General features: G+C 34.5%; 1 protein-coding gene across 2 annotated transcripts; it reads right to left on the reverse strand.

Moving 5' to 3' along the window:
* Positions 1-547: 547 nt before the first annotated feature.
* Positions 548-23,505, reverse strand: fhl3b (four and a half LIM domains 3b). Of its 2 annotated transcripts, XM_058754495.1 has the most exons (7): positions 23,375-23,482; positions 22,819-22,846; positions 13,571-13,791; positions 10,578-10,752; positions 3,685-3,854; positions 3,314-3,500; positions 548-1,414 (listed from the first exon to the last, which is right to left on the reverse strand). In XM_058754495.1, exons 3-7 carry the CDS (start codon positions 13,754-13,756, stop codon positions 1,266-1,268), a joined length of 867 nt encoding a protein of 288 aa, XP_058610478.1. In that variant the 5' UTR covers positions 13,757-13,791; positions 22,819-22,846; positions 23,375-23,482; the 3' UTR covers positions 548-1,265. The 2 variants fall into 2 exon arrangements, with proteins under 2 accessions (XP_058610478.1, XP_058610479.1); XM_058754496.1 differs by lacking the exon at positions 22,819-22,846 and having other exon boundaries at positions 23,375-23,505.
* Between the last annotated feature and the right edge of the window lie 1,346 nt (positions 23,506-24,851).

Raw genomic sequence — 24,851 nt, forward strand, 5'->3', positions numbered from 1 at the left:
CACAGTGATTGGTGTGGCATTGTTGAAGTATTGAGCTGCTGGGACCACTACACCCACACTTAGGTACCACCTGTACTTCCTGCTCTTTGTGCTTCAACTTTCTGCGGTGAGAAACCTGTAGTAATTCTGGCATCAGTCATTTTAGGAAATTACATGTTCTATCGTAATTTTGTAGTGCTGCGTGCCCTTATTTGGGAAAAACATTTGTCAGAAAATTGGCATCTGGTAAAGGGGCAAAGAGTGAAGTAAAAATAAATGTTTCACATGAGATTTAAAATCAAGCATAACTAAAAGCAGTTATTAGAATTAAATTCACATGGAGAACTTGTCCACTGTCGTTAGGAGACAGAAAGTGCAATGTTAGGGTGGCATGATATATACCAGATTAGCTTGAACTTTACATCTTCAATCACAGAAATGCATTGTTGAAGTAAGGAAAAATATTAAGAATTTGTTGCAACAACGTATTCGTTAGTTAGTTAAATCCATGCTTTTTGGAAAACATAATCTGACTGAACCTTAAATGATATTTGAAAGTTCTCATATATACGTTACAAACATTTTTTATGAAAGGAAATACAACAGCAGGAGCAGTTTTACAGAAGGCATTCATGTGCAAAAATACATCAAACATCTGTAAAAATCATCAAAAATATTCTTTTGAAAGCAACACATAGGAATTAATATGTGAATATTTCTTGTGAGAATTATTAAAAGCATGCATTGGTGCATTAAAATAATTCACTGTTTAACCAATAACATATTCTGTCAATATGCATTATTACATGATTCAGTCCTGAAGCTTAATGTCTCGTTGAATGCATGCATTCACATATTAACAATCATGTGGGTCAGTGTGTGTTTTGTTCAAATGTAAATTCTGTTGAGGAATGTTGCTGTTGGAGGGAATTTAAAAGGCCTGAAGTTTATGCAAACACATGGAAAATTACTCAAATGTAAATTCAAAAAGACTAATGACAAAAACAACATCTCAGGAATCTGAGCCTTTGGCGTGTACACATGCTTGGTTCAAATGATTTGAGTTTATAATTTAAACCATAAAACGCTTCAACCTGATCAAACATGTCCTAGTTTAGAAATTTTTAACACCCAGATTTGGGAGAATGTAACAGCAAAACATTAACGTACTATGTACATCATACATTTCATGTTTAAATGATGTCAAAAGTTTCAGAAATGTGTTTATATTACACAAAGGTCTGTTCACAAACAGCTTTAGCACATTTAAAAGAAGCAGTTGTGGGTTATTTGGTATTGCAGCTTTTGCAGAGAATCTTTGTTCCGTCAGGGAAGAATCCTGCTCCAACCAGAGACACCGAACACTCAGAGCACTTAAAACACGGCTGATGCCACTGACGCTCCTCAAACGAGATGTACTTCCCTTCTCCAAAACCTGAGGAAAAGATTCAGAGGTATTTTTTTGTGATGAGTGGTCTCTACAATTTCTTAAACACCATGGACATGATTAAACATGGTTTAAATAGTTTCTGGGTTACACGCTAATAAGTCAGTAAAAATAGGGCACAATTTTCTGTATTAATATGAATTTTCCATATTGATTATTCATCTATGTTTTATCCATATTTTGAAATATGTATTGCATAGTGTTGTGAGTTAGGGTAAAGGAAATGTCTGTAACTTAAAGCTGCACTATGCAACTTTTGGCCCTCTAGCAGTTGAAGCATAAACTACAAGTTAACTGCATAAGAGCATTGTGTAGTTGTGCTTCGGCTCCACTATTCTGCGCGGATGAATCTGGTGTCTTGACGCGCCACTGTTCTCATGGTTACAGTTGATCACCTTATTGCTGTGAATTTCACAACAACATCAAAACTATCTAAGCGGAGTGAAAAAAGACGGATATCTGGATATGACGGATATGAGCAGGTAAACAGCTTATATGTCATTATTTTGACTTGTTGAGAACAAGTTTTAAAATAACGCTATGTTTGGCAATGTTGACAACATTCACAAGGCTGTATAACGATTTTTTTCATATCAGATAACGTTGAGAGAAACTATAACTCGGCGTGGCCATTTATAGGAAAATAGACCAAAGTGGTAACTGGTTTAGAGATTGGCATTATACCAACATATTAACATTGTTTTGTGAACCTAGCCAATACACAGCAATGTGATGTTATGCAAACGATCTTGATTCGTGTTTTATTACGGGTAGGCCTACTGTCGCTGTTTTTATTTCGAGGTTTAGCTGTTGTGGCTTCATGCTACTTCCACTGCATATACAGTAGTAGTACAGTAGCCTTTCCTTATTTCCCCTATTTACAGATATGATGTAAACGGGCAAGGACGAATGATGAAAATATGCAATTTCTCGGGAAATCCAGGAATAAAAACATAAATAATTATTATAGTTGTACTATAGTGATAGGGTAAGGCAAAACACAGTTTGGAAGAGGGTTTTATGATGTACTCATTATTTAAATTTAGTTTGTTTAAAAAAAAAAAAGTTGCATAGCTTTACTGAATAATATCCTGGCTAAAAAGTACCAGTAATCTTTGTATTTTTCTAAGGATTTTTTTTCTTACAGTGTAGTAAGAACCAAAAATGATTTATTCAATGTCATTCCAAACCTTACATTCTTTGTAACACAAAAGTTATTTGACAGAATGTTCTTATCGATAAAATGAAAGTAAATGGGGACTGGGGCATTGAGCTCCATAAATGGAAAAACAAATAATCAAAAAACATAGAAACTGTATATACGACCTGTATATTATATTTTTCTGAAGTCATACAGCTTTGTTTGACTACTTTTATAGTTCTTTTACAGTGTTTTTTTTAGTTACTTTTGGAGCTTGACTGCCCCAGTCCCCATTCACTTTCATTATATGCAAAAGAGCAGCATGAACATTCTGAATAACATTTCCTTTTGTGTTCTACAGAAAATACTAAATTATATGAGTTTGGAATGAAATCAGGATGAGTAAATAAAATAAAAAATCTCTTTAATGGCAAACACAACTTTTTCAGAACTTGCTTTAAGGTTAGTATCACGTCAAGATATTAAAACATGTAAACAGTCTAGATAATTGACCCCGTCTTGACTCAGTTCACAACCCGGTGGATGTTAGACTCTTGGGTTCCCAACGAACAAGCAAAAATATTTCAGACTGACTCAACATTGTGAAGGAACCATCTGCTTCCAAACACATGACCCTGTTATGTGACAACTGTCTCTTGTTTCTGACAAAGCGTTTCTGTTAGCAGCTGTAGGGACTGGTAATAAAGAGTGGTCTTGTTATAAGAGACACACTAACACACACTGACCTGTGATGGGTTTGTCGCAGGCAGAGCATTTTTGGGCGTAAAGGTTGCTGAAGCACTTCACGCAGTATGGATCTTCACCCTGCGTCGTGAAAGGCTGTCCGGCGAGCTGCACTTTACAACCCGTACACAAGAAACATTCTTTATGCCAGGGCTCGTCTCTATATGTAACACCACCCTGAACCAAGATCTGTAAGACAGAAGACCAACAAAAACACATTAATTCACTAGCATATGATTTAAAGGTTGGCAATTTAATAAACGCAATACTCAATATTCTAAGAACATTTTAATGATATAAAGAACTTTTGTAAAGGTTCTTCATGGAACCATCAATGCCAATAAAGAACCTTTCTTGACAGTTTTCATTGCACCTGTTTGCAGTGGGCACAGCGGGGGGCGAATCGTCCCTCATAACAGGGCACGCAGTAGTACTCTCCCTTATCTGGGATGAACGACTGGGCGCCGATGGGCTGCTCACAACCACAACAAACAAAGCATTCCTCGTGCCACGCACAGCCTCCGTACTCCAGCCGCTTGGAGCCTGAAAGATCGAAATCATTTCATATAAATCTATAAAACAAACTGTTAAACACATTGTCTACAGTGAGAAGACATTGCCTACATTAAGCAAAGCATTTAACTAAAGGGAGCTCTTCAAAAAAATTCTTAACATGTATTTTTGTCTTATTCTCCAGTTAAAATATCTTAAAAGTTTTTGGAACAAGATAAATTTGATAAAACAAAATGAACAAGAAAAAACAAGTTAAAACCACATATATATTTTTATTTTTTAAATATTAATATTTTTCTGTTTTTAAAAGTGCGTTACAGTGTTTAAACTTTTCTGTTTGAATATGTTGTAAAAATATAATTTATTCCTGTGAGGCAAAGCTGAATTTTATTCCATTACTCCAGTCTTCAGTGTGACAATATCCTCAAAAAAATATTCTAATATAATGATTTTCTGCTCAAAAAAACATTTATTATTATCAGTGTTTAAAACTATGTAAGCCCATCTCTGCTACAGAATAAAAAAATTTAATTGTGACTTTTTTTTCACACAATTGTATATTTTATGCAATTGTTTATATCTCTAATTACATTTTTTCCTCAGAATTGCGAGATGTAAACTCACAATTGTGAGAAAGTCAGAATTGTGAGATAAAAGTCGCAATATATATATATATATATATATATATATATATATATATATATACACACACACACACACATATATATATATATATATATATATTACCATTTAGTTTTCATTTAATTTCAGTTTACTTTTAGTAATTTTAGTACTTCCACTGAAACTTATTTTCATATATATATATATATATATATATATATATATATATATATATATATATATATATATATATATATATATATATATATATATATATATATATATATATATATATATATATATATATATATATAGTGGGTATGGAAAGTATTCAGACCCCTTAAATTTTTCACTCTTTGTTATATTGCAGCCATTTGCTAAAATCATTTAAGTTCATTTTTTACCTCATTAATGTACACACAGCACCCCATATTGACAGAAAAACACAGAATTGTTGACATTTTGCAGATTTATTAAAAAGAAAAACTGAAATATCACATGGTCTTAAGTATTCAGACCCTTTGCTGTGACACTCATATATTTAACTCAGGTGCTGTCCATTTCTTCTGATCATCCTTGAGATGGTTCTACACCTTCATTTGAGTCCAGCTGTGTTTGATTATACTGATTGGACTTGATTAGGAAAGCCACACACCTGTCTATATAAGACCTTACATCTCACAGTGCATGTCAGAGCAAATGAGAATCATGAGGTCAAAGGAACTGCCTGAAGAGCTCAGAGACAGAATTGTGGCAAGGTAAAGATCTGGCCAAGGTTACAAAAAATTCTGCTGCACTTAAGGTTCCTAAGAGCACAGTGGCCTCCATAATCCTTAAATGGAAGACGTTTGGGACGACCAGAACCCTTCCTAGAGCTGGGCGTCCGGCCAAACTGAGCTATCGGGGGAGAAGAGCCTTGGTGAGAGAGGTAAAGAAGAACCCAAAGATCACTGTGGCTGAGCTCCAGAGATGCAGTCGGGAGATGGGAGAAAGTTGTAGAAAGTCAACCATCACTGCAGCCCTCCACCAGTCGGGGCTTTATGGCAGAGTGGCCCGACTGAAGCTTCTCCTCAGTGCAAGACACATGAAAGCCCGCATGGAGGACTCCAAGATGGTGAGAAATAAGATTCTCTGGTCTGATGAGACCAAGATAGAAGTTTTTGGCCTTAATTCTAAGCGGTATGTGTGGAGAAAACCAGGCACTGCTCATCACCTGTCCAATACAGTCCCAACAGTGAAGCATGGTGGTGGCAGCATCATGCTGTGGGGTGTTTTCAGCTGCAGGGACAGGACGACTGGTTGCAATCGAGGGAAAAATGAATGCGGCCAAGTACAGGGATATCCTGGACAAAAACCTTCTCCAGAGTGCTCAGGACCTCAGACTGGGCGAAGGTTTACCTTCCAACAAGACAATGACCCTAAGCACACAGCTAAAATAACGAAGGAGTGGCTTCACAACAACTCCGTGACTGTTCTTGAATGGCCCAGCCAGAGCCCTGACTTAAACCCAATTGAGCATCTCTGGAGAGACCTAAAACCACCAATGTTTACCATCCAACCTGACAGAACTGGAGAGGATCTGCAAGGAGGAATGGCAGAGGATCCCCAAATCCAGGTGTGAAAAACTTGTTGCATCTTTCCCAAAAGACTCATGGCTGTATTAGATCAAAAGGGTGCTTCTACTAAATACTGAGCAAAGGGTCTGAATACTTAGGACCATGTGATATTTCAGTTTTCTTTTTAATAAATCTGCAAAAATGTCAACAATTCTGTGTTTTCTGTCAATATGGGGTGCTGTGTGAACATTAAAGGAAAAAAAATGAACAAATGATTTTAGCAAATGGCTGCAATATAACAAAGAGTGAAAAATTTAAGGGGTCTGAATACTTTCCGTACCCACTGTATATATATATATATATATATATATATATATATATATATATATATATATATATATATATATATATATATATATATATATATATATTACCATTTAGTTTTCATTTAATTTCAGTTTACTTTTAGTAATTTTAGTACTTCCACTGAAACTTATTTTCATATATATATATATATATATATATATATATATATATATATATATATATATATATATATATATATATATATATATATATATATATATATATATATATATATATATATATATATATATATATAGTGGGTATGGAAAGTATTCAGACCCCTTAAATTTTTCACTCTTTGTTATATTGCAGCCATTTGCTAAAATCATTTAAGTTCATTTTTTACCTCATTAATGTACACACAGCACCCCATATTGACAGAAAAACACAGAATTGTTGACATTTTGCAGATTTATTAAAAAGAAAAACTGAAATATCACATGGTCTTAAGTATTCAGACCCTTTGCTGTGACACTCATATATTTAACTCAGGTGCTGTCCATTTCTTCTGATCATCCTTGAGATGGTTCTACACCTTCATTTGAGTCCAGCTGTGTTTGATTATACTGATTGGACTTGATTAGGAAAGCCACACACCTGTCTATATAAGACCTTACATCTCACAGTGCATGTCAGAGCAAATGAGAATCATGAGGTCAAAGGAACTGCCTGAAGAGCTCAGAGACAGAATTGTGGCAAGGTAAAGATCTGGCCAAGGTTACAAAAAAAATTCTGCTGCACTTAAGGTTCCTAAGAGCACAGTGGCCTCCATAATCCTTAAATGGAAGACGTTTGGGACGACCAGAACCCTTCCTAGAGCTGGGCGTCCGGCCAAACTGAGCTATCGGGGGAGAAGAGCCTTGGTGAGAGGTAAAGAAGAACCCAAAGATCACTGTGGCTGAGCTCCAGAGATGCAGTCGGGAGATGGGAGAAAGTTGTAGAAAGTCAACCATCACTGCAGCCCTCCACCAGTCGGGGCTTTATGGCAGAGTGGCCCGACTGAAGCTTCTCCTCAGTGCAAGACACATGAAAGCCCGCATGGAGGACTCCAAGATGGTGAGAAATAAGATTCTCTGGTCTGATGAGACCAAGATAGAAGTTTTTGGCCTTAATTCTAAGCGGTATGTGTGGAGAAAACCAGGCACTGCTCATCACCTGTCCAATACAGTCCCAACAGTGAAGCATGGTGGTGGCAGCATCATGCTGTGGGGGTGTTTTTCAGCTGCAGGGACAGGACGACTGGTTGCAATCGAGGGAAAAATGAATGCGGCCAAGTACAGGGATATCCTGGACAAAAACCTTCTCCAGAGTGCTCAGGACCTCAGACTGGGCCGAAGGTTTACCTTCCAACAAGACAATGACCCTAAGCACACAGCTAAAATAACGAAGGAGTGGCTTCACAACAACTCCGTGACTGTTCTTGAATGGCTCAGCCAGAGCCCTGACTTAAACCCAATTGAGGATCTCTGGAGAGACCTAAAAACCACCAATGTTTACCATCCAACCTGACAGAACTGGAGAGGATCTGCAAGGAGGAAAGGCAGAGGATCCCCAAATCCAGGTGTGAAAAACTTGTTGCATCTTTCCCAAAAAGACTCATGGCTGTATTAGATCAAAAGGGTGCTTCTACTAAATACTGAGCAAAGGGTCTGAATACTTAGGACCATGTGATATTTCAGTTTTCCTTTTTTAATAAATCTGCAAAAATGTCAACAATTCTGTGTTTTTCTGTCAATATGGGGTGCTGTGTGAACATTAAAGGAAAAAAAATGAACAAATGATTTTAGCAAATGGCTGCAATATAACAAAGAGTGAAAAATTTAAGGGGTCTGAATACTTTCCGTACCCACTGTATATATATATATATATATATATATATATATATATATATAAACAAACTTAAACTTAAATTTAAAATGAAAATTTGACTGAAAATAAGTTTCGTGGAAGTACTAAAATTACTAAAAGTAAACTGAAATGAAATGAAAACTAAATGGTAATATTACAAAAAAAACAAGGCACCTAAATAAACTACTAAACTTACATTAAAATTAAAATATAAAAATAGAAGCTAAAACAAACTAAAAGAATCAATATAATAGTAATACTATAATAAATAAATTAATTATAAATTAATAAATTATAATCAATTAATACTAAAATTAATTTAAAAATACTATACTATAGTAAAAATACTAGCATCTAGATTAGACTCAAACATAACAGACATAAACTGAAAGCCATAAAACTGCCATTTTGAATTCTTCTTTTTTTATTTTTTTTATTTCAGAGCTAAACCTTATTTCATAGCTTTCATATGTTTTAGCTTGTTGCATCATTGCACAATCAGTGAATGTGCTTCTACCTGTCTGCAATGGATTTCCTCTGAAAAACAGCCTCACCTGTTTATTCACTACAAGTGCTTTTACTACGCTGCGAGTGGCTGATCATGTCCGATAAGTAACTACTAGCAACTACAAAACTAAAGGCCACACATGATGTCACGCCACACAACTATGCGTACATTTGAACTGCCCTAGATCTACAAAAGCCCTTCTGTGTGGGAGTTTTGTTTGAGGTGTGCCAAAATCGTAGGCTGGTATTTCATTAAAAATGCATGTGGAATCTGGAAATATATAAGGTGCAGATGCAACACACAGGTTTAGTGGGAAAACGGCTCACCTGATCGGTGTATAATGACTGAGAATGGGCGTGAAAATGAGCCCAGAGGGGAACTGAGACGGCCGGTCTGTTTTGAATGAACGAGGGAGGAGAGATCTGCCACTTTCAGTTTGTAATTTTATCCTTTTTAGAACTTTCCCCGTCTCTTATTTCTCTCCGAAAAGCTCCAGAGAGGCAGAGGCAGGCGGCGGAGTGTAATTATGGGTAACGTAATGCCCGAGTTTTTGGCGTCAGGCCTGCAGGCGTGTGCGCGAGTGTGGCCGGAGGCTTTCTCTCTCAGCTGAGTGTGTCTGTAATCACACTGTCACATCTCTACTGCCGCACCCTGATGCCCAATCAAAACTCATTAACTCAGTTTCTGCTTTAACTGGCAGGGTGAGAAACACTTCAACTTCATTTCCTGAAGGATTACATCTGAAAGGTTTCATATCTATTGTGTATATGTTTGTGGTCTTTACATGCAAGACAATTGTGATGCTTGGGACGTTCACACAATAGCGAATATGATTGTCTGTTTGCAATTTAATTCAATTGAAAGAAATGATTAACTTTTAGTCTAATATCTATCTATCTATCTATCTATCTATCTATCTATCTATCTATCTATCTATCTATCTATCTATCTATCTATCTGTCTATCTGTCTATCTATCTATCTATCTATCTATCTATCTATCTATCTATCTATCTATCTATCTGATATTACTGTCAGTAAGGTTTTTTTATGTTTTTGATGAAGTCTCATGCATTTATTTGATAAAAAAAAATACAGTAAAAACAGTAATATTGCGAAATATTACTACAATTTAAAATAACTGTTTTCTGTTAGAATAAATTTTAAAATGTAATTTATTCTTGTAATGCAAAGCTGAATTTTCAGCATTATTACTCCAGGCTTCAGTGTCATCCTTTAGAAATCATTCTAATATACTGATTTGATGATAAGAAACATTTTTGTTATTATCAATGTTGAAAACTGTGGAAGCCCATTTCCACAACAGAATTATTGTATTATTGTAATTCCAACTTTTTTTTTTAAATCACACAATTCTCACTTTTTTACTTACAATTCCAAGTTTATATTTCACAATTCTTACTTTTTTTTCACAGAATTGTGAGTTTATTTCATGCAGTTTATAGACGTTCTTGCAATTCTGAGAAAAAAGTCATAATTGCGAGATGTAAACATGCCTTCGTGAGAAAGAAAGTCGCAATTACCTTTTTACATTTTTTATTCAATGGAAGAAACAAGCTTCTGCAGAAAACAGTTGAGCTGCTTAATATTTTGGTGGAAACTGTGATTTTTTTTTTTAAAGGATTCTTTGATGAATACAAATGTCAAAATCACACCATTTATTTAAAATAGAAATCTTTTGTAACATTATAAATGTCTTTTCTGTCGCTTTTGGTCAATTTAATGCATAGACGCTGAATAAAAAATAATAATTTAGAAAAAAAATCTTACTGACCCCAAACTTTCGAATGGTAGTGTGTATGAAATAGCATATGCATGTGTTTAGGAACTGTACCTGGCATCACAGTCTTCCCGCAGGCCACACATTTAGATGAAAACTCATTGCAGTAACAGTCGTTACACACCAGGGCATCTTCCTGACTGGTGAACGGCTCGTCCGCCAGCGAACGTCTGCAGCGCGAGCAGCGGAAACAGTGTTCGTGATAATGCCTGTCCTCATAATACAGCTCCTGAACACAGACAGCACAGCAACATATACATACTGTATGTCAGTTCAAATATAAATGACATTAATTCTTTAAAGCATGCAATACTTGGTTTATTGAATTTAGTTTAGCGCTTGTAACAGTGCATGAGACTGAATACCCTGGACAGTTGGAGAAAGTAGACATGGCATGTTGCTTTCAGGCTACTAGAACCTGTTAGTCCATAGAAATGTGCATTTTACTCCATTGCATCAGTTACATCATTGAACTGTGGGTCAATGGTCCCTGCACAGCTGAACGAAAGGTGAAATGAGTTGACGCAGCTGCTTGTGCAGGAAGTTGAAGCAAAACAGATCTTGCTGTTCTCTGTCATTTCCACTACCATGAAAGGAATGGTTTGAGACCTTTACGCAATAAAAAGACATGCTTTACTACCAGCCACTGATCCAAGCTCTCAAAGATCAGACGGCTGTTAATACAGAACACAGAACAGAAGCTTGTCGTGTTTTACACACTCAAGGCCTTCCAGTAAAGATGTGAGAAATCAGATCTGACAGATCTCACCGTCTCCATGTACACTAGACCTGTTGATGTTAGTGACGGTTTGCTGTTTCTCACAGATGTTGAATCAAAACTGTATTGGATCAAACTGGATCAGATCAAATCAAAATACATCAGATTGTAATGTGAATCAATTTAAATCAGATACTTTGATACTGAAATCCATCCAATGTATTTACACGGTACTCCAATGTATTAATAGCATTGTATAATATGTTTGAATTATAAAATAGGTTTGAGAGTATAATATATTTGAATTATAAAATCGGTTTTAACAATACTGAACTGGATCAATTCAAATCAAAATGAATCAGACTCAAATGTGAATCAAATTGAAATCGAATCAAATGAAATCACATAGCCAACTATGGTACTGAAAATAATTACATTTACATGGTAATCCAAATTAACAATAATGCACTGCACTGGATCAAGTCAAATAAAACAGAAACAATTTCAAAAGTGAATCAAATTGAAGCTGAATCAAATTAGATTAGATGGAATTCAAAGCGCAACAAATATAACCGAATCAAACTGATTCTGACTGAATTACATCGTAGTCAAACCAAAATGAAACTGAATCAAACTGGCACTGCCTTTGCATTAATAAGGTTGTATAATAGGGTTTAACAATGCTGAGCTGAATCAAATCAAATCGAAATGAATTAGATGTGAATCAAATTCAATTTCATTACATTTACATGGAACGCCAACTGAACAATAAAGAACTGGACTATATCAAAATGAATCAGATTCAAAAAGAAATCTAACTGAAACTGAATCAAATTCAAAACAAAACAAATACATATGAATTGAACTAAATTGAGCTTGGTTGTATTCAACCTCAAAATGCATAATCCATGATAAGGATCTCTGTGAGACCCAACAGTCCTTCACATGTGATTGATTCAGAGCAGTTCAAACTGTGTTAAACCTGTCATATAATAAATGATGTCCTTTTAGCCAAATGATCCATAAATCATCGCGTCTGCAGATGACTGATGAAGGAGGAGGAAGGAAAACAAGAAGGAGCTAGCGAGTATTAGTATTTATGTAGTGTGTATTTCTCCCAGTGGATCTATAACTCAGACAGTGTGCGGCGCTCTGTGGCGTCTGTGGCCTGCTCTGTTTTCATTGGCCGTCTGCTTCACTGCTCTGACCGTGACCAGCTGTGAGGATGCAAATCTATGACGAATGATATGCATCACCTGTAAATGGTGTAGTGGATTTATTCCTCCGTGTGTAAACTCACTTAAGAACAATCAAAATATGAACACAAACACTTAATTATAATAAAAGTGGACGGAATGCAATCAATTGTGTTTGAAAATACCATGGAAGTTTGTGCTGGTATCAGATATAAACCATATGAAAAATACCATGATAATATATGATTGTCATAATATTTACACGGTACTACAAGGCATTTAAACCCATACAAAAAGTATTGTGGAGGTTCCATGGAATACAGTGATGGTATCACATGGTAATATTATGGTACTTTGAAAACCTAAGTACTGAAATTCATTCATCATTGTACTCAAGGTAAATATACATAATTGTAAATTGTAAATAACATAAAATATAAAAGTATGTAATAATATATATATATATATATATATATATATATATATATATATCTATATCTGTGTGTGTGTGTGTGTGTGTGTGTGTGTTAATTATAGGTAAAATAATTGGTACTCAGATGTATTAAAAATGTTCAAAATTGATTGAATATTTTAGATTTTAATAAATATAAATAAATATTAATGAATTAAAATATATAATAATATATTAATTAATGCACACACAAACACACATTTTTAAATGTAATATAATGTGTTAATTAACTAGTAAAATAAATGGTACTCCAAAGGTTCTTATAAATATTATAAATTATTACAAATATGTAAGTGTGTATGTGTCCAAACATGAAATAAAAATGTTTTATATTCATATATATTATTTATAAATTTATTTAATATTAATGTAAATAATATATAATATATTCTGTAATATTTTATATAATTATTTGGGTAAAATAATTGAATAATAACTTTTTTTTTTTTAAATATACCATACTAAAATTCATAGTATTTATATTTTACTCCAAGGTACTTTATATACTCTATTTATCTATCTATCTATCTATCTATCTATCTATCTATCTATCTATCTATCTATCTATCTATCTATCTATCTATCTATCTATATCATAATGTAATTGAAAAAAAAAAAACCTTTTATGAATCCCATAGATGCTGATCACTAAAGCACTCACCCGTGAGTTGTGTTCGATGAGCTCTTTGCACTCCTGGCAGGTGTTTGCATACAGACGGTCGTAACAGGGGACGCAGTGGGGAACGTCATCCACCTGGATGTATTTCCTGCCGTACAGAGACTCCTTACAGCTGTCACAGTCGAACGGCTCTGACATGACGCTCCGCTCCGCTCCTCTCTGACTCATGCAGCACAGTCAACAGATTGAGATGCACTCAATTCCTAAAGCAAAACAAGATTTAAAGAAAGTTGTCATTAAGTAATTAGCTGTGAGCTGTTCTAAAGAGAGTCTTGCCACATCAGAAAGAAGTGCCGAGCAATTTATATAGCCTGTAATCAAAGATGAATCTGTTTTGATTTGTAATCAGTGGTAAATCTTTCATCACAGTAGGCCTGAAGGTTTCTAATTAAACGACTGGTGTAAATTTAAATGAAATACTCTGCGTGTGTCAAGAGAATGAGAGTAAGGCAGAGAGCAAGAGAGTCTGCCAAAAGACACACTAGGGATCTGAGTTTAGTCTGTTATCTCTGATTAAATGGATAAGATGGTCATCAGGATCCAGTGGGGAAACAAGTGGTCATTCTATATGTGTGTGATAAATATGTGATCATAACTGTATGTGTCCCGGAGAGAGCATGAGAATAAACAGATTCCCACACTGAAAACGCAACAAATCTCCTCTAACTGCTCTCTACAATCTGAAATGCCATTCACAATCCAATTTAACTTCTGTAAAGTGATGCATTTCAGAGAAAACTGGATATTCAATGAGAAAACATATAAGGTGGGATGAAGTCAATGCAGAACATGCTAAAACATGTATTGATGAAATATTCTGTTTAAGATCATATGGGATTTTTTAAGTGTTTTTGGATAAAACCATTTAACAAATGCACTAGTCAGATTTTAACCCGCATTTAGTGCATTAGAAAAATGTCAGTGATTTTTTTTCTCACATAATGAACATTTCAATTTTAATATTTCAATATTTATCCAGACATTATCACAAAATAAAATGCTTAAAACGAATCTCTAAAAATGAAATAAAATTACGTTAAATAAAATAAAATACGATAAAATGAAAAGATGCACACTTAAAGCATTTCGTCTGGTCCAACTCATTAATAAATAAAATTAAATAAAGATGCACACACAATATTTTGTACTAAAACTCTGGCACACAAACACTGTGCTCATTTAATTCTCATCTAATGAAATTAATTATACTGATATGAACATTTTAATGACCATTTATTTATTTATCTTTGTTTGTTTAAATTTATATGGTAGTTGTGAAATAAGCAGAATAATGTACATTTAACCAGTCATTATCACAATAAGCTGCTTCTCTTACTTCATTTAATTCCTTTTAACATTTTATTTTGATTATTTTGGGGGAATCAAGCTCATAATGAAGATGGTTGAACACCTAAATGGCCCTTACCATTTGTTTAAAAACGTACGATTCGATGTAAATGGCGAACTCCATAAAGTGTGTAGTTTTTCTCTGCCTGCATCTCTTGTCCCACTGTAATTCCTGCTTTGCTCTGGCATTCTTTGTGGGAGTCTTTCTGATTGTAGAACATGCGGATCTAATGAGATGTAAAACTCCCCAGGGGTAAGAAAACATCAGAACTCCCTTTTATGACAGTGATAGCGCAGTCTCCCCCTCTTTCACATCCTGTTCTCACCCCCAAATGAGCGAACGGCCCTGTAAACTGGAAGCATGAATCATGCTTACATTCCCCCAAAACCATATTGGTTTTGTTGAGAAATGACGAAAGCAGTGCAGTGCAAGACACTGAGTGACTCTTGATATAAACAACAGAACATTCCTTCATGAGGATCGAGAGGTTTTCCAGTCAAATGTTTGGACACACTGTCATATTCTTTTCCACATTTTGCAGTACTAGTTAAGACAACACAGCTAACACAAAAAAATAACACAAATGGAAATATGGGAATTATGTAGTGACCAAACCATGTGGCACAATAGTAAATATTGTATATTAGAACTACTTCTTTGTCTAAGTTCAGGCTCTACTCACTCTGGACATCAACCAACATCATGGGGTGGGATGCTTTTCAAACACTACTGAACTCATCCATTGAATAAAATAAAATAAAATAACCCCCACTTATACCGAACACTATAAGGGAGTTTACATATATGACGCACACTTAAAGTTGTTCTCTATCAGGTCCAGCAGATTCATAAAATGCAAAAAAATTAAATAAAACAATAAAATAAAATAAAGATGTACAAGTAATCCATAATAAAAATCAAATAATAAAAATAAAAATGCACACTTAAAGCAGTTCTACTCCAACATCCAGTCCAACACCTCCATAAATAAAATAAAATAAAAATGCACACAAATTAAAACAAAAATAAAGTAAAATAAAAATAAAACACAACACTGAGGGAGTTTACAGGATGCACACTTAAGGCAGTTCACTGTCTGGTCTAACTGATCCGTAAAATCAAATGAAATAAAATACAGATGCATACTTAAGGCAGTTCACTATTTGGTCCAAATCAGTTCAGTTAAGTTTCATTTAATTCAACTTCAATTAATTTCAGTTCAATTCAATAAAATGCACACGTAAAGCAGCTCACTAACTCAGAACAAAACAAAACAAAACAAAACAAAACAAAACAAAACAAAACAAAACAAAACAAAACAAAACAAAACAAAACAAAACAAAACAAAACAAAACAAAACAAAACAAAACAAAACAAAACAAAACAAAACAAAAAGCACACGTAAAGCAGCTCACTAACTCAGAACAAAACAAAACAAAACAAAACAAAACACACAAAACAAAAAACACAAAACAAAACAAAACAAAACAAAACAAAACAAAACAAAACAAAAAGCACACTTAAAGCAGCTCACTAACTTGTCCAAAACAAAACAAAACAAAACAAAGATTCACAAATCAGTTGTCTGACTGGTCCAACTCATCCATCAAATAATAATAAATCATTCTCACACATACAGAAGTAAGAGAGACTAATGTGTAAGTGTTATGGAATGTATAGTGTACGCAGAAAGATGAAGGGAATGTGGGAATCATTCCAAGTAGCCCAGTTCTCAGATCATAGGTGACACTTTCCCACTACACTAACATACCAGAGTCTGTGTGTCTCGCTATGTTAGACATGTCAAATTTTAACAGACAGCATCTCACAAAAGAGTGTCTGCGCGTCTGAGTCGAGCCGTAGTATTACTTTACACGATATGATTGAATGGAAAAGACACTGACCTCAAGAGACCTCACATTTTTTATAAAAAAACATATTTTTATAAAGCTTCTAGAATTACAGTAGGGCTGCAAATAATAATAAAAAAAACGTTTGAAAATCACTTTGACAGTTTTTACACTACTTTTCTTAAATATGATTAATTAAATACAAACTGGTTGCAACCAGTTAAACAGTGAATGACAAAAAAAAAATCCACATGAAATCAGATCTCATCATACAGACTGACAAAACTGACAAGACTGACAGACATTAACAAAAATCTGATTTGAACTGCATTTCAAAGCAAACCACCTATACTAACGTTCAATCAACAAAAACTGTTTTTTAATCACATTTCAAACTAAATTTATCGTCTTTTTCTTTTTAACTACCTTACCTTATCTTTAAAAATCAAACCTGATTTCTTTCCAAATAATGCTACATAACTTTCTCCATTACTTAAGCCTGCCATCTAAAGCAGAACATCGGTGAAAAACTAATCAAATAAATTCCACAGCATTCCCACATGATTAAACCTGCCTCCACAAAGTGAAGATTAACAACTTTGCATAACAAGTAATATTTTCCGATCCACATGCACACACTTTATCAACAAGATGATCTTAGATTTTTGATGCCGCCCATCCAAAAACAGTACAGACTTTCAAAGACCCCATGCAATGGCAAATCCAGGAAAGGCGTCTCTGTTCTGGTTCTACCTCATATATTTCCTAAGCCGCAGGTCTCCAAAGAAACACGCTGCTAAATGGTCTGTAAAACCAAACATTAGAACAACAAAAACTTTCTTTGAATGTGGTTTCCACAGGTATTCAATGTACCGGAATCAAGCTTTTTCAGTGCACCATGTGTTATGAGAAGAAAATATAATAAATCCTTAATTTTACACAAAATCACTCACACTTATTGAAGCACATAGTACATGTTGTTCAGCAACTGCAAAAGTTTCCAACCCCATTGTTCAGTGTGTGGAAAATTAACCAGCTGGTTAAGTGCGTGTGTGCGCTCTGGTAGTTATTTGTTTCCTGATGTTTATGTGCCAATGAAATTATTGCTATTGAACACCTGCGGGCCAAATGTCAATGTTATTAAAGCTTTGTTTCATTTTGAAGTCATTCTAAATGAATCCATCCACACATTAAAATGTGTTGTTTGTGTGTTTATTTTAAATGTAACCCAGATTTAGAGTACCACAAAATTGCTTAATGTCCACTTGCGTGTAAACTCGTAATTAAACTTAGCATTCCCATATTTCTGACAGATGTTCAATCTGTAAGTTTGTAGAATAAATAAGCTTTCCACCAATGTATGGTTTGGTCGAGATACAACTATTTGAAAATATGGAATATGAGGGTGCAAAAAAAAAAATCTAAATATTGAGAAAATCACCTTTAAAGTTGTCGAAATGAAGTTCTTGGCAATGCATATTACTAATCAAAAATTAAGGTTTTGATATATTTACAGTAGGAAATTTACAAAATATCTTCATGGAACATGATCTTTACTTAATATCCTAATGATTTTTAGCATAAAAGAAAAATCAATCATTTTAATCCATACGATGTATTTTTGGCTATTTCTACAAATATACCCCAGCGACTCAAGACTGGTTTTGTGGTCCAGGGTCACATATTTCTGACAAATTTTATAGCTGAAAAAGTCAGACTGGGAATTTGAGAAAGATTTGGAATGAATAACATAAAAATGAGACAAGCAAAATGAAGAATTCTGGGAAATGAAGCAAACAGTAATTAAAGCAAAACTGTGCAAATTCCAGTCTGGAGAATAAATACCAATTTGGGGTATGTAAAGACATTTAATTCTGAGTCTAATATCTTGGCTGAGATCTTGGGAGGATTGTTTACTCTTAAGAACAATGTGTCTTCCTGCCATGGGACGTGTTAGAGCCAACTTCTGCTGTTTAGCAAACAGCACAACCATCATATGATGCTTATTAAACATATTTAAACACCAGACAGGTTTCATAATGTGAGGAGAAAGGAATGCATTGCTTTCCTTATCCGGTCTTGCATGCATTCTGAAAGTACATCTAAACTGATCTTAGACACTAAACTGTTTCAGGATCATTTGACTGGTAACACAACCATGTGCTAAATATAATGGACTCATGTTTTTATACTTACATAAGGATTCAAAAGATTTTTACACTACAAACTAAATAATTTCACAAATGCTTCAACATTAAGAGAAAGATTCAATACAGTCATTTGCAAAATGCATAGCGCAGCCACTTAGGGTACATTTACACAACAATGATGTACTAAAAATGGAAAAGTTTCTCATTTGCGTTTTGAAAAGTTTTGCATTTCTCATATCGTTTCATATCTTTTTCAAAAACTTTCACTTTGAAATGTTTTCAGGCATTAAATGAAAGGCCAAAATGCAAAACTTTTCCCCCATTTTTAAATTGAAAGGTTGCTTTTTTCAGTTGTTGATCACTTTGGATAAATGTGAATGTCTGCTGAATAAATTTTAATGTAAACCAAGTGTTCTTATCTAAAACGATTAACAACCGTTGTATAATATAAAAATATAAAATATTTGAAAAATATAAATATTAAATTATAAACTTAAAAAAACTAAATATAAATTAGAAATGTTGTCTTGGCAACTAACTGAAACCTAAATGTAAAAGTATTAAAATGACTAAAACTCAAATAAAATTAAAACTAAATAGAAATATGTATTAAAACAAAAACGCAAACTAAACTAAAATTAAAATGAAAACTGAAAATATAAAAATGAAAGCTAATTCAAAACATTAATAAATACTTTAATAATATATAAGCAATACTAAAATTACAGTGTACCTTAGAAAAGGCATAACAATGCACGGGCAACCAGCACCCTGTGGCAGCGAGCTTTTCATGGGCAATTATCACTCACACTGAAATACTGCAATAAACCTGCACTGCACAATAAAACACTTTCACTGAAACAAAATGATATATTTCCAAACGTAAAAAAAAGTTTCCCAAAAAGAAAAAGGAGATAGATACCACATGAGAAGGAGGTACCACATGAATTTTCTGTAGCAAAAACACTCCAATTATGGCAACATTTAAATCAAGCTAAGCTAACATTTTAACCCTTGTGCTGTGCTGAAACCATTGCTGATCCATTACCTAATTTGGTGTTCCTAGACAAAAATGAGCAGCCTCTTGAATTGCTGTTAAATCATAAATCTCATTATTCTACATTATCACCAAATCTTGGATTCAGTCTTTAGTGCATAAGCTCAGATCAATGAGGCCTACGATCAGGCAATTTCAAAAACAAATGCAAAACCTGTACTAACTGAAAGAAAAGAAGAAAGTAGCAATTTTAGGCTGGGAGCTTAATTTTTTAAACAAAAAATTGTTGTTATACCCTGTATGAGCAAAGTCAGTAAATTTTAGTCCAAAGTGATACCATTAACTAGCATTTTCAGGGAAAAGGAAATCCTCTTCTGGTCAAAATAACCAGAACACAACATGAGGTGTAAGTCAATTTAAGTGAATATAATTAATCAAAATTTTTAAGTAGACAAATATAACAAAAAAGTCATTTAAATAGTGGCCTTCATTTTTATGAAAGTTGTCTGAAGAGCTCATTTTTTAGAATACAGTGTGTGTCTGCGAGCCTAGTGCTCTTCACTGGCATGTCTCCAGCTATTGTCTCTGTGCCCTGTACCACCCTGTGGGAATGCCACTGTGGTCAGGGCCATGGTCGGGAGGAATTTGATGGTTTCAAAAAAGGGCAAACAAAGACATTTTTCTGCCTAAAAATGGCACATTCCACTCTCCAGGCAAAGAAAAACCAGATGGAGTTCTTAGAAGACCAACATTTCTGCCAGTTACTCGTGGAGAACGACCAAAAACATTATGTGGTCACAGCCCACCACCTCCATTTACACCCATCCGGTCAGACCCCATAACGACGTGTTTGCTGGATAAGAGTGGAAACTATTCCGTTTGGTGCCAAACTCACTGTACGCCTGGAAGTCACTGGTGACATCATGCACTTAGATATTGGAAAAACCGAGGCGTGCGAGTGCGGACACCGCAGTTGGCTTGCGGATAGAGAATGAATACCAATGTTAGTCTTAATTACTCTTTTACAAGCCATATTTACCCTGCTCTATAAACAAGCATCATGTTTACCTCACTGGCGCCTTCCCATAATGCCATGTTCCATCCATGTCTGCCATTACAACGAAACCAAATAAAATGGCTCTTTAAAAAGGCTGCAGCAGTATAAACATAAGATCAAATACATAATCTATGCAAATGTTGTTTGCAAGCATGTGGTCCCATAGTACATACTTAATAAGTCACTGTGGAGGTGATGATGTACCTCTGGACTCCGAACCTTTAAATGACAGTGCCATTAAAAGATCATTTACTCTTGGATACCAAAGTATTCCCATTGGAAGACTTTTATGCATATTTGTTTGTGCACCCAATTAGAAATGATAGAGAATTTTAAAAAGTGTGTTTTTAGTCACAGTTTATGTTAACGTCTGTTAAATTATGTACCACATTAAATAGATAGACCTCCTAAAAATTTAAATCCTCTCATCATTTACTCATGTCGTTCCAAACCTTAAAATATTTTGAAGAATGTTGGTAACCAAACAATTTTGGTTCCCATTGACATCCATCATATTTTTGTTCGTATAAGTCAGTGGGAACCAAAACTGTTTGGTTACCAACATTGTTCAAAATACCTTCTTCTAAGACTTTCTACTGCAGAACATAAAAGAAGATGTTTTGAAGAAAGTTGGTAACCAAACAGTATTGGTTCCCAATTATTTTGGTCCATACAATGGAAGTCAATGGGAACCAAAAGTGTTTGGGTACCAAAATTCTTCAAAATATCTTCTTTTGTGTTCTGCAGAAGAAAGTTAGTCCTACAGGTTTGGGATGACATGAGGGTGAGTAAATGATGCCAGAATTTTCATTTTGGGTGGACTTTGCCTTTAAATTACCAAAGCTAAAAACAGTCAAATTAAGCGTGCTATAATTCATGATTTTTCATAACCTTCAAAAACAAAAAACAAAACCTTCATAAGGACCTGTAATGTCTTCCACTTCTAGAGTTCTTCACTGAGTTCCTGGGTAGTTCTTGTAGCATTCAACAGCAAGAAAGTGCAACTAATTTATTAACACTCAGGAGAGAGACAGCAAAATAATTTCCACAAGTTTTTAAACCTCATTAATCAATGCAGATCCAGTGGTTAAAGTTACGGTAAGGTCTGTAAATCCTGTCCGTAGTGGAAAGTGCTCTTCTATTCATCATTTCGACAACTGTGGCTCCATGAATCTTACTCAGAAACAGTGAGTGTCCACAAAACTGCAACCCCTTAAATTTATGTACACCAGCAATGAGCACCACAATTCCCTTCAGGTCAACTACAGTTTCAGAGCAGTCACTATTTTGGTGGATTGAGTCTCAAAACCAATGTTTTCAAACACTAAAGCTGATTAACTGATCTGGTCCTCACTCTTTGTTCTTTCAAGGGAATATCAAGTGGTGCAAAACAAGTTATATTTATACAAGTATTCATTTAAGACATATTACTCTTAAAAAGGTACTGTGGCAGTAAACTGATGATATCAGATGAGTAAGCATAGTGGTATTTTAGTCCCCCACCACCCCACCCCACCCCACATTGTTTTAAAGCTAAAATTGTTTTAAAACTTCTAATTGTCCACATTTAGCAGTGTAGAGCTGGGTATAGGATTGTTTTAGGATAGAAAGTACATTGTACTTTAATTTGGTAATCATTTAATATGGTGTATTTAAATATAGCATGGTATGATTGGTATCACCACAGTGCTGTTTGTAAATCTGGGAATGAGAAAAGACACTAGGGACATAGAAGTGTGGGCAAATTCCATCTTAATACTGGTGAGAAATAGAGAGATATGGTGTGTGTGTGTGAGAACTGCCTGTATTCCGGACAAAAATAACTCACTTTTCATGCTGCCTTTGTTGCCGAGCCCCTGGGGTGCCATACATGCACGCACACACACACACACACACACAGTCCAATGAAACTGTCATTGTTTTATAGAAAATGTAAACTGTACTACTTTGAGCCTATTCCAAAGTTACTGTACTGTAGCGGAAATGAACAGCATGAAATCAGTGCTGCTTTAACAAGCTTTTCAAACCAGAGGTCCATAGAATATATATAGTCCATTATGCATACAAGAAATTAATGACTAGTGAAAAAATTCAGTACTAGTGAATACGTAAGTTTTAGAAAAAAAATATGAATAATAAAAAAATTCTAATATACAAAATGAAAAAAGTAACTAAATGATTAAATAAATAAAATGAACATTTAAATTAATTAATTGAACTTGTAAATACATCAAACACACCAAACACATCTTAGGGTTTCCACTGAAACTAATAGATCAGGAAACAATAGCAAGAGTCTTAGTAGAAGACATAATATTATTATTCAGCTTGTAAAACTGAATAATTCTGCTCTTTTCCTATTCTACAGTAAGTTGAGGTCTTACCGTGGTGTTGAAGCGTCCAGCTGATCTGGCCCTGTGCACAGTGTGTAAAGTCTGTCTGTGAGACACACAGTGGTGTTACTGCAGTTTTTCCCATGAAGCACATCACACAGAGCTGATCCTCCCACTGGGCGAGACATTTGCACTCTCAGCCCAGCCCGCCCACATCTGACACGCCAAACATACAAACCTTCAGCTGCTGTGAGCTGATTCTTCAGCCAATGTCCAACATGGAAATTTTATGGAAAAACTCCCACACACTCTTAACGTAACACTTAGACATTTTGCTCAGAGACAACATTTGACAGGATTTCTGAAGGTTTCTTGAAGGTAAATTTTAGACTCTTTTAAGACCAAGTAAAGAAATCTCAGGAATAAATTGAATGGATCAATATGTTAATATGGTCTTTAATCGTAAATGTCTTGTATTAGCAACAATTCAAAGTTTGAACAATTCCCCATTACTTTAACCTAAACGCCTCTGTTCACACTGCAAAAAGTGAATCAGTATGCAAAAAATTTTATTTGTATGTTTGTCTTTTTATCCAGTGCAAATAACAACAAGAGAAGAATTTTTATGAAAAATTGATCAAAATGTTGCAAGTTTGACTAAAACAAAAACAAATATCTGCCAGTGGGCTCAGAAGAATCAACTTAATTCAACAGGTTTGATATTTACAGATGTTTGTTCTTGTTTTTAGCCTAAACTCATTTTATATTGTTCAGTTCCCCAGAAAACAAGACTTCATATTTTATTTTGCATCTCAAGTAAATCCATCTTGACTTAAGAATATTTAGATATTTGTATTGGAAAAAAAGTAATAAAAAATGTTATGCCATAACCTTATGAAATTAAGATTTTTTCTGTTCTAATTTAAAACGTTTTAAGGCCTACAATTTGTGATAGACACCTGCAGAAACCCTCATACGATTTAACAAATGTTGATTTTTTAACATATTATAAATTTATATAAAAAAAGTTCTAGCTCTCAATTCTGATTAGATTATCTATGTACTGTTCTGTTTTTTCTTCAAAATTATATTCAGTTTAGTTGTACCTGCTTGCTGGCTTCGATTTGCTGAATCTTTATCCTGACAAACAGCGACATCTAGAGGTGAAACAAGAGCCCCCCACACACACACACACACACACACACACACACACGTGTACAGACCAATGAGACCAGAGCTCAAATGAATATAGCTTTAATTTATCAGCGTGCTCTGAGACAAAATATACCATAAGTAAACAATTCTCATTTTCTTGATATCTTACAAGTAATAATCTTTATAGTTCAATCACAAAAATTAATATCTTATTCTTTTACACTTTATTAGAAAAAAGAAAAGGAAAACACACACGCACACAACAATCACTAACAATCATCATTCAACAAAATCACACTTACCATTGAGTCTCTTGTACACACTTTCACAGACACACACACAAGCCCTCATTATAGCCATTCAAGAAAGGGGA

The sequence above is a fragment of the Onychostoma macrolepis genome, chromosome 19, assembly GCF_012432095.1.
Source record: "Onychostoma macrolepis isolate SWU-2019 chromosome 19, ASM1243209v1, whole genome shotgun sequence".
NCBI lineage: Eukaryota > Metazoa > Chordata > Actinopteri > Cypriniformes > Cyprinidae > Onychostoma > Onychostoma macrolepis.

What these genes read in the sequence shown, in the direction of transcription:
- fhl3b (XM_058754496.1), bottom strand. Translation starts at nt 13,756, where the DNA reads ATGAGTCAGAGAGGAGCGGAGCGGAGCGTCATGTCAGAGCCGTTCGAC. An exon ending in GCTGTGCCCACTGCAAACAG is followed by an intron (nt 3,501 to 3,684) that starts GTGCAATGAAAA and finishes TCTGTCTTACAG; the next exon opens with ATCTTGGTTCAGGGTGGTGT. An exon ending in CTGCGACAAACCCATCACAG is followed by an intron (nt 1,415 to 3,313) that starts GTCAGTGTGTGT and finishes TCTTTTCCTCAG; the next exon opens with GTTTTGGAGAAGGGAAGTAC.